Below are 10,095 nucleotides of genomic sequence, written 5' to 3'. Positions count from 1 at the left end.
CGTGTTACAGTAAATTTAAAGCTCAAATATATTTCAAAACTTTTTTTCTAACAGGTAAATTGGTAAAATTGATTATTATATTAATAAATTTTTTAGTATGGTATAAAATAAAAAAATGGTTAACTAATATTGAACGGAGGGAGTATTATTACATTAACAATATGCATTTGATGTTTGACGGTTTAAGAAAGGAAACGAAACTAATTTAATATAATATCATAACAATAATGACTTTTAAAAATACTCATATTCTTACACATATATACTCACAATTTTCAACGTGTAAAACTTTGTGTTATCAATTTACTTTTTTTATTTTTATTTTTTTCAAAAAAAAAAAAAGAAGAAGATTGTCCCTTTCAGTGTTGTAGGTGCACTAGAAAGAGATTTGGACCCTCTTGGGGTGGCACAAATAAATACCAAGTACAATTTTATTTTAATTTTGATTTTGTATTTTAAATATTGGTTCTTGATTCTTGGCAATTTCATTTGATCATTAAATAAAAAAAGATTGCATTTTTACAATCTTTGGTTTATATATCTGATTGGTTTATGGGGTTTTGGATTTGAAAGATTGAATTTTTAGATGTGAATTATAATAATATTGGCATTTTGGGATTTGTTTGGGTTATTTTCTTGATTTGGGTATATGAGGTGATCTTGGTATATGTTGGATTCTACATTTGGTGATTTGGGTATGTTTCTTTTTCTTGTTTGGCTATAAGGGGTGATTTCAGTTTCTTGATTTTGATGATAATAAGGTTGTTTTGGATTTTTTGTTGAGCTGAGGCTATTGAAAACAGGCTTTACCTATTAGGTAGGGGTAAGGTCTGTGTGTATATTGTATCCTATATGGACCCCACTTTGTGAGACTATGCTAGGTATGTTGTTGTCTTGGCTTGTTTTTGTTGAGCTGAGGTCTATCGGAAACAGTCTCTCTGCCTATTAGGTATAGGGGTAAGGTCTATGTATATTGAATCCTATCCGGACCCCACTTTGTGGGACTATGCTAGTTATGTTGTTGTCTTGGATTGTTTTTGTTGAGCTGAGGGTCTATCGGAAACAGTCTCTATGTATTAGGTAGGGGTAAGGTCTGTGTATATTGTATTCTATCCGGACCTCACTTTGTGGGACTATATTGAGTATGTTGTTGTCATTCATTTGATTGTCATAAGGATTTTGGGAATGTGTGGGATTCTGTTCTGCTGAATTGGATAAAGGTGAAATTTTGCTGTGTTTTGTGTGCATGATTTTGCATTTTTGCAGTAGTCGGTGAATTTTCTGAATGAGTTTCTTGACAAAGATTGAGCCTTTTTGTTTGTCCAAACAAGTTTGCTGAGTTGAATTTGTGGGAAGATTGAATCTTTTGTTGTGTTTTTCTGATATTCCTAGGTGGTTAGCTTGAATCTTTCTAACAGCTTCAAGGAGTGGAAACAGCCTCCAGCTGAAATGCAGGTAAGGCTACGTACAATAGACCCTTGTGGTCTGGCCTTTCCCGGATCCCGCACATAGCAAGTGCTTTAGTGCAGTGGGTTGCCCTTTTCTAGGTGTTTAGCTTGGAGAGGAAGTGTATTGCTTTGTCTCACTTGGGAATGAATTTGCTTACGGATTTTGGTCTTCCGGGATACTGATTTTAACATAAGAAGAAGCAATTCATTGCATTTTGGATACATTTTCTTGTTTACTTTACAGTGGTTGGTGAATTCTGGATGAGTTTCTTGAAAGATTGAACCTTTTTTTTGTTTCGTCATTCGATGAGTTTACTGAGTTGAATTTGTGGCAAGCTTGAATCTTTTGTTGTTATTTTTCTCATATTCCTATGTGTTGAGCTTGGAGAGGAAGTGAATTGTTTTATCTCCTTCCGGGATACTAATTTTAACATAGGCAGAAGCAATTCATTGCATTTTGGATACTTTTTTGTTTTTACTGTACATTGTTGGTCAATTCTGAATGTGTTTCTTGAAAGATTGAACCTTTTTGTTGTTTTGTTATTCGACGAATTTGGTGAGTTGAATTAGTGGAAAGCTTGAATCTTACGTTGTTTTTCTCTGAAATTTGTAGGTGTTTAGCTTGTAGAGGAAGTGAATTGTTTTATCTCACTTGGGAGTGAACTGGTTTACGAACCTGGATCTTCTGGGATACAATTTTAGCAATTTATTGAATTTTCGTGCATCTCTTTTGGGAAAGTGCAGTTAGAACAAGTTGGTACCGTCTAGGAAGAATTCTTGAAATACTGGTAATTTTGATTGATGTTTGGAGAGTTTGATACCATCTGAGAAATGGTGTAAATTTAGCTAGTTTTTGGCGGTGGTGAAATGTCAGTAGTAGTTTCTCCACCTCCAAGTTTTGCACCATTTCCTGTTCCACCGATTGTCTTGAGTCCACCTCCTCAGCTTTCTTCTCCGGCCCCTGCATCTCAGCCTAATGCGACAGCACCACCTGTGTCTTCTCCTCCTCCAATCTCACCCCCACTATCTGCTCCTCCCCCGACCTCACCACCACTTCCACAATCTCCTCCTCCAAGTAAAGTGACATCGCCACCTCCAAGTAACGCGACATCCCCTCCTCCAAGTAACGCGACTTCACCACCTCCAAGTAACGTGACATCCCCTCCTCCAAGTAACGTGACATTTCCTCCTCCAATGGCTTCCCCGCCCACAGCATCCACTCCTCTAACCAATGATCCACCTCCAGCTGTTAGCCCTCCACCTAGCTCGCCTTCCAGTTCACCGCCACCTCAATCTTCTCCTCCGCCTTCCAGTTCACCACCACCTCAATCTTCTCCTCCCCCCGATAGTTCTCCTCCACCTACCCCACCAGTTAGTTCGTCACCACCTCCAAAAGTAGAGACTCCATCTGTCTCACCTCCCCCACAACCAACTCCTCCTACAAGTTCATCTCCACCACCTCCAAAAGTTGATCCTCCTCCTACCTCACCTCCACCACAAGGAACCACTCCTCCAAGTTCACCTTCACCACCTCCGAAAGATGATCCTCCACCTGATTCACCTCCACCACCTGCACAGAATCCGGATCCTTCTCCACCACCACAATCTCCTAAACCTCCAAAAGGTTCATCCCCTTCACCACCCACTAATTCACCTCCTTCACCACCCGCGAATTCACCTCCTTCACCAGCATTTGTGCCACCACAAGGTTCACCTCCTGCCCCAGCCTCTGACAAACCTAATAATTCACCACCTTTACCTGCGAATTCACCTCCATCGCCAGCATTTACGCCACCACGAGGTTCACCTCCTACGTCATCCTTGGAACCTCCTAATAATACACTTCCTTCACCGCCAGTTGCTCCAGGTGGAACCACTACCAATTCATCCAGTAACAATGCAGCAGATCGCTCAAACAGTCCAAGTAGCGGCATAGGACCTGGAGGTACAGCTGCCATTGGTCTCATTGTTGCTGTTTTATTGCTTAGTATTATTGGACTAGTGGGTTGGTGCGTATGGAAGCGAAAGAAAAAGGCTATTCGTCCCAATGGCGGGGATGTCATGCAAGCCTCTGTTGGCTCCACCCCAAATTCTGGTAACTTTCAGAAACTAGTATATCATTCTTTAGCAAGTCACTATATGTTACAGATCTTTTTGAAGCAACATCATTGTAATATTTGTGGTTTATCAATTTCAAATGTAATCTGAGAAGAGGTGCAATTGTGGTGTACAGATTCCGTCTTATTGAAGGTACAGGAATCATCACCTGAGACCGGAAATGGAAGTGGCAACAAATTCCTAAATTCTTCTGGAGGATCTAATGGCTTGGGAAATCCACAGATATGGTTTACCTATGAAGAACTTGTTACTGCTACTAGTGACTTCTCAGCAGAGAATCTGTTGGGGGCGGGTGGATTTGGTTCTGTATACAAAGGTTGTCTACCAGATGGGAGGGAGGTAGCAGTAAAGCAACTAGATATTGGTGGGCGCCAAGGGGATCGGGAGTTCAGAGCTGAAGTTGAAATCATTAGTCGAGTACACCATCGTCATTTGGTTTCCCTTGTAGGTTATTGCATTTCTCAGAACAGAAGGCTCCTTGTTTATGAATATGTCCGAAATAACACCCTTTACTTCCATCTTCATGGTAAATACAAATCTTTATTTGTAAGAACTCATTTTTGAAATTTGGTCACTAAAACTAGATATTCATACTTGTAATTTTCAGCGGAAGGAAGGCCTGTTATGGATTGGACAACACGTGTTAAGATTGCTGTTGGCGCAGCTCGTGGAATAGCTTATCTGCATGAAGATTGTAACTTCCTTCACTTCCTTAATTATTATTGTTATGGTTGATTTTCTGCACTTTGTTTCTTCTTTGGGTGATTAATAAAAGACAAGCAATGAATCACGAAAATCTCGGATAATCTGTACCTGATTATCATTGTCATTCTTCTTTTGTTTCACTCAGTGTTCAAAAATGTGACCGCATCATCATATTATGCACTTATGCGATGCGGGCTCCCAGCGAGTCGCATCTTTGATGCGGTGCAATCTAAGAATTGCAGGTGCATCAAGCCTTGTTGCGTGATGCGATGCAGACGGCGATGCGATGCGAGCGCATTATGAATTTTTTTATTTTTTGGCAATTTTTAAATTAAAAAAAAGGGCTGGAAGTGAATTTTTTTTATGGGTAATTTTTAAATTTTAAAAAAAGGGTCAGAAGTTTAAGAAAAGACCGAAATAGAAGAATTGATACTCAAAGAATAGAAGAATTGGATAACCTTAATGAACTAGAAGAGCTTTAGATTGAACCATTATTAATTTAGATTTAATTTTTCTTCTTTTTTTGGGGTTTGTTTTGCTTTGAACTGATTTGTTGGTGTTTCATTAGAACTTTTGCTTAAATATATTGTCTTTATTGTTGATTATATAGTTGTTGTGGTCTTTTCAGTTATAAATTACTATTTGAATGCTCTATAAGTATTTTTTTTTATTAAATTGTGCATCACTTCAATGATGCGGTTGCATCGCATAATGCGTGATGCAGAGCCTTGTCGCTTTTTTCCGCATCACGCTTCACTGAACACTGGTTTCACTCATTTTTCCTGGTGATCACAGGCTATCCTCGTATTATCCACAGAGACATAAAGTCGTCAAACATTCTTTTGGATAATAACTTCGAGGCTCGGGTATGTCGACATCCTCAAACTCCATTATTGACATTCTTTGACTTGCAAAATGCCTTTGTAATTCTATATATTTTTCACAGGTTTCTGATTTTGGACTAGCTAAATTGGCTCAGGATGCAAAATCTCATGTTACAACACGTGTTGTCGGAACATTTGGGTATGTTCCAGCACCAACATTAACACTAGTCGAATATCGGAAATAATTCATTATATTCCCTCTCTTTATGTGTCTAGTCTAATACTTGTACCGTTTCAGATACATGGCTCCTGAATATGCATCAAGTGGCAAGCTGACTGAAAAATCCGATATATATTCTTTTGGGGTTGTGCTTCTGGAACTAATAACTGGACGGAAGCCTGTTGATACATCTCAGCCTTTAGGGGATGAGAGTCTAGTTGAATGGGTATGTTTATAGTCAAACCAATCTCTTCTTTCTCCTTCTCCAAAGTGGCATGCGGTCTCTTTTCATCAGACACTCTCCACGTTATTTGAGAAATATGTGCACTGGTTATTTGTCACACTTGCAAGTTCATATGTCTGCATGGACAGAGTACAATTTTTTTTAAAAAAGTTCTTTGAGGAAAGGGTAACCAAGAGTACAAATATTGTTTTTAGTCCAGTTTACTAAAACAACCTCTTATGTTTCATGTTAAATAGGATTTATTGATTCATCTTGTCATTTACTCTACAGCAGGCCTCTAGATGCACTTCCTCGAAAAATCTTTTTCTGTTAATTTTCTTTGTTCTAGCACATCAGCATGCCAATATTCTGAGTATTTGCGACAGAGCTTTTTTATCATTAGACCTACTATATTGTTCCCTACTCATCTGCCATTTCAATGGATTAGAGCAGCACTTCTCTTATAAAATGGCAGTGAGCTTGTCCTTGTTTTTGCTTGTAAGATAGAGAAAGTTCAGAGGACAATTTGGAAGTGCACACACCTAGGAAATCCTGATGATTTAGTTTCAGGACGTATTTTAAAGATAATAGTTGGCATCCTGTGTTCATCCCATTTCTGAGATTTGTTAGAAGTCGCCATGTAGCCCCTTCCAATGTTCTGGAAAAATATCGTTCCAATTTGATCCTTAATTTGAGGCTTGTCGAGATTTGATGGTATATATGTTTATTCAAGGCTTGGTAGGGCACATATCAGATATCTTGGAGGAAAAAAAAAGAGCCCGGGAATTATACTGAAAACGTTGCTGCTCTTGTTTGAGAAGAATGGTACTTGTCTTATATCAACAACAACATACCCAGTGCAATCCCACAAGTGGGGTTAGGGGAGGGTAGCGTGTACGCAGACCCTACCCGTGCCTTGGGAGGTAGAGAGGCTGTTTCTCATAGACCCTCGGTTGGTACTTCTCTTATATCCTTTAGTGAAATAGAAGAAAGCGAGGAAAGGATGGAGATAGATTTGATGTTGTTAGGACATTAACTGTTTCGACTCTATTCCAACTTATTTGCAGCTTGCATGGCCGAGTGGATGAAAGGAAGTTGTGTACTAATATAACAGATTTGGTTCTTCATTTTTGGGAAGTTTTCTGTCTTGGTTAGGGTTCATTTGAGTCCATATAATAACCGTTTCTTATACGGAAAATGGTTATGCTTTCTGATTACTCTAACAGAATGCTTCCACTAAAATTGATTTCTATTTCAATTTGGCTTCTTTTGTGATCAGTAGGCTAAAATCCAGCTGGCTTTGCTAAAGAAGCATGACATTCATTCTTCTCTTTAGGAAGTTCCGGATAATGTTTAATTCTTTCGAATACAACTAAATCCTATTACGTATCACCACACCTAACGTTGAATCAGCCTAGCACTATTTTGTAGTCGTATCTATGTAAAACTTAGCGAATCATGCTGCAAATTTATCTTTTTTTCTCTTCCAGGCTCGGCCGTTGCTTAGTCATGCCCTTGAGAAGTTGGAGTTTGATCAGCTGGCAGATCCACGCCTAGAGAAGAATTATGTTGTCCCTGAGATGTTTCAACTGATTGAGGCAGCTGCAGCTTGTGTACGCCACTCAGCTGCAAAGAGGCCAGGGATGGGACAGGTAACTGATTCTTCATTTCACTAAATCTTATGCCTTCAAGCGCACTGTTAAGTCTTGTGACTAAGGGATTTTACATTCCGATCACTCTTATTCTTTGCAGATCATGAGAGCTTTTGATAACATGTCTATGTCTGATCTGACAAACGGGATGAGAGTTGGTGAAAGTACAATATATAACTCTGCAGAACAATCTGCAGAAATAAGATTGTTTCGAAGGATGGCATTTGGGAGTCCAGATTTTAGTTCCGATTTTTTTAGTCAAGGTACACAACATAGCGGAGAGTCAGCTGAAGATAGGGTATAATACACAGCTAAAGGTCTTTGCTAAAGCAAATGTATATGTATGTCAGTATGTGTTTATAGATCAAAGGTAGCTACATTGAGAAGTACGGTTTGCATCTCCGAGGTGATTTTGGCCCGGTTTTGTAAGTAGATTGCTTTTTGACTGGTTACATATATAGGCCAATCTATTGTTGTAGCAATTTTTCCTGTAAATAACATGAATTTTTTTGTCATCTCCAATATATTTGTTCTTTCAAAGGTTTATTCAACTTCTTTGTTCTTCTCAAATGGTGGAAATGTAAACTTTGATGGAACATGTAGGTTTGCTAGTATCCCTTAGTATTCGTAACTGTATAGGTGGCAAATGGACGGTTTAGGCTGAATTTGGACCGGTCAAAATGGCTGAGAGTTGATTCGCTCAAAAGTTATTTGAGCTGAAATGGGCCAAACGCGGGTCCTAACTTAACCCATCAAACTCTAACAAGTTTTAATTGTTCCAAAATTTTCTGATGAATCATCAAAAGAGATCTCTATGAATCAAATGCCCCTAGTGGAATAGTCAGTCGAGGAGTGCACAAGCTAGCCCAGACGTCATCATGATTGAAAGAAAATTGTAAATAGAAAGGCCATGTCTTTTAAGTTTTGCTTGTAAAGTCTATTTCTATTGACACAAGGAAGATTGAGAAGATCATGTCTTTCTTCCAGGCCATGTCTTTTAAGTTTTGCTTGTAAAGTCTATTTCTATTGACACAAGGAAGATTGAGAAGATCATTTCTTTCTTTGGAAGGCATGTCCAAAAAGTCAAAAGACAATAGACCTCAATAATCAAGCCTGTTGAATGAACCCTTGTGCTAGCTATCCATAAACAAAGAAGCAACTATGCTTCAATCCTAAGCAAGTCGTGGTCGGCTATATGAGAGTCATCACTGTCCATGTCGCTTCATTTAACCACGTTCCAGGCTGACATTTTGTTTTTACGCTGGTTGTTAGCCTACTGCAATCTTTCTCCTTTATCCTAGCTTGATACCGGCAATATGAGCAAGCTCACACGGGCGAAGTTCTTCTCCTAGCTAATCATTTAGAAGAGGACAGCTTATGCTTCCTTAGACACCTTGTTTTAAGCTATCAGTGCCATCTTTCTTTAGCTTTGCAGGTAATATTAAATTTTTCTCAATGCTTCAAACATCAATATACTCTTCCACAAAGACAAGCAACCTATTCCTTGACAAGAAATGACATCTATTCACATCCTTCTTATTACCTTCACCTTTTCAATCTTGCACACAAAATGAAAGACAAAAACATTTTCGCGGCCGATTGCATAGTCCTATGTTGCTGCTGCCAATGCTTGATCCTCCAAATCATCATCTTGTTCTTGTTTAACCTTCCATACAGGGTGCTAAAGAAAACAAAAGAATGTATAAAGAAACTGAGACATCGAAGACGGAACAAGAAAACTATGGAGATGGAGATCAACAGACATGATGAAGATGAAATCTTGAAAGATCATGGAGGATCTTTGAGGGTTCAACTTGAGAGTTTGTGTTGTATGGAAGAAGTTGAAAAGGTTTTAGAAGAATTTTCTCAAAAAGGTGAATTTGCTTTTGGAAGCTTTTGGGGTGGGGATGAAGAGGAAGTATTAGAAACAGAAAGAATAATCACAACATGTATACATAAACAAACAGTTGATTATGATGTTTTTCATACTCATTTGATACAAGTCTTTGGATCTTTCAACTTTCAATGACATGAACTATATCACATGCTCTTTTACAATCACTACACCAAAAAATACGGCAATAGCTTAAGTGCCGCTAAATTATGTTTAGAGGCGATTATTAGTGGCAATTACATTTTAACACTCTTTGTAAATGTCCCTAAAGCCCTATAGCAACATTGGATCCAATTGAAATTAACTAATGCCGATAAAAGCTTTAGTGCTCATTGTTGAAGTGCGTATTTACTGCCATTAATGTTGTAGGGTTCATGAAGTAAATAAATCTACTATTGATGGTCCATGGATTTTCCTCCTTTTCTTTAGCTGCATTTTCCAAAGAGAGAGCGTATTAGCCACATTAGCAACGCTTGGGATGATTTTAGGCGCGGGCCTATTTTGGGATATTGTTTGTTCTAACAGATTTAAGTTTGATACACTGACACAAGTGCTAAAAGAATTTAAACCATCGTGCGATTTAACATTTATGTGATATCTACCAAAATTTTTGACCAAGCGAACACAAAGAAAATAGGAAAATGTTTTCCAATTTTTTCATATTTGATTGGTTTAAAGGTTTTGGAAAATGTTTTAAAAATCAACTTATTTTCATCAATTCTAAGGAAAATGGCTTCCCTTAAAAAGGTAAGGAAAACATTTTTCAAACTCTCTTTCAACCTCACTCTTAAGTTGAAATATTCATCAAAATCATCCTCCCTACTCCGACCCTCAATTCTCCTCCCCCACCCCACCCCCACCCGGCCCCTCCTATTAAAAAAAATATTTTAAATTTTTTTCTTACCTCACCCGCCCTACCCAAACCCGTACCCCATTCCAAAAAATAATATTTTTTTTTAAAAAAAATCCAAACTCTTTTCTTACCTCCCCTACTAACCTCTTCCTCCCCCC

The 10,095-nt window shown here is 38.4% G+C and overlaps 2 protein-coding genes and 1 long non-coding RNA gene across 6 annotated transcripts in view; 2 read left to right on the top strand and 1 right to left on the bottom strand.

Moving 5' to 3' along the window:
- Positions 1 to 247: 247 nt before the first annotated feature.
- LOC107847741 (proline-rich receptor-like protein kinase PERK9) lies at positions 248 to 7,736 on the top strand. Of its 4 annotated transcripts, none has more exons than XM_016692196.2 (10): positions 291 to 423; positions 1,393 to 1,455; positions 2,062 to 3,543; positions 3,682 to 4,092; positions 4,174 to 4,260; positions 5,067 to 5,137; positions 5,218 to 5,294; positions 5,394 to 5,541; positions 7,029 to 7,190; positions 7,291 to 7,736. In XM_016692196.2, exons 3-10 carry the CDS (start codon positions 2,316 to 2,318, stop codon positions 7,492 to 7,494), a joined length of 2,388 nt encoding a protein of 795 aa, XP_016547682.2. In that variant the 5' UTR covers positions 291 to 423; positions 1,393 to 1,455; positions 2,062 to 2,315; the 3' UTR covers positions 7,495 to 7,736. The 4 variants fall into 4 exon arrangements, with proteins under 4 accessions (XP_016547683.2, XP_016547682.2, XP_016547681.2 ...); XM_016692194.2 differs by having other exon boundaries at positions 406 to 695; XM_016692197.2 differs by lacking the exon at positions 1,393 to 1,455 and having other exon boundaries at positions 248 to 423.
- LOC124888614 overlaps positions 6,547 to 10,095 on the bottom strand; it is a 16,107-nt gene continuing 12,558 nt past the window's right edge. Inside the window, exon 3 of the long non-coding RNA XR_007047084.1 lies at positions 6,547 to 6,680. This is a non-coding gene — a long non-coding RNA (uncharacterized LOC124888614). The remainder of the gene's footprint in view (positions 6,681 to 10,095) is intronic.
- LOC107847112 lies at positions 8,184 to 9,670 on the top strand. Its single transcript, XM_016691349.2, has one exon. The coding sequence runs from the start codon at positions 8,761 to 8,763 to the stop codon at positions 9,217 to 9,219; it is 459 nt and encodes a 152-aa protein (XP_016546835.1). The 5' UTR covers positions 8,184 to 8,760; the 3' UTR covers positions 9,220 to 9,670.

The sequence above is a fragment of the Capsicum annuum genome, chromosome 11 (assembly GCF_002878395.1).
Source record: "Capsicum annuum cultivar UCD-10X-F1 chromosome 11, UCD10Xv1.1, whole genome shotgun sequence".
Taxonomy (NCBI): Eukaryota; Viridiplantae; Streptophyta; class Magnoliopsida; order Solanales; family Solanaceae; genus Capsicum; species Capsicum annuum.
The sequence above is the reverse complement of the archived record's forward strand: the minus strand, read 5'-3'. Positions and strand labels throughout refer to the sequence as shown.

Excerpts from the sequence above, each read along its gene's own strand:
- LOC107847741 (XM_016692197.2), top strand. The coding sequence starts at position 2,316 with ATGTCAGTAGTAGTTTCTCCACCTCCAAGTTTTGCACCATTTCCTGTT. Across the intron at positions 4,261-5,066 it reads AGCTTATCTGCATGAAGATT|GCTATCCTCGTATTATCCAC; the intron begins GTAACTTCCTTC and ends TGGTGATCACAG. Across the intron at positions 5,542-7,028 it reads ATGAGAGTCTAGTTGAATGG|GCTCGGCCGTTGCTTAGTCA; the intron begins GTATGTTTATAG and ends TTTCTCTTCCAG.
- LOC107847112 (XM_016691349.2), top strand. The coding sequence starts at position 8,761 with ATGAAAGACAAAAACATTTTCGCGGCCGATTGCATAGTCCTATGTTGC.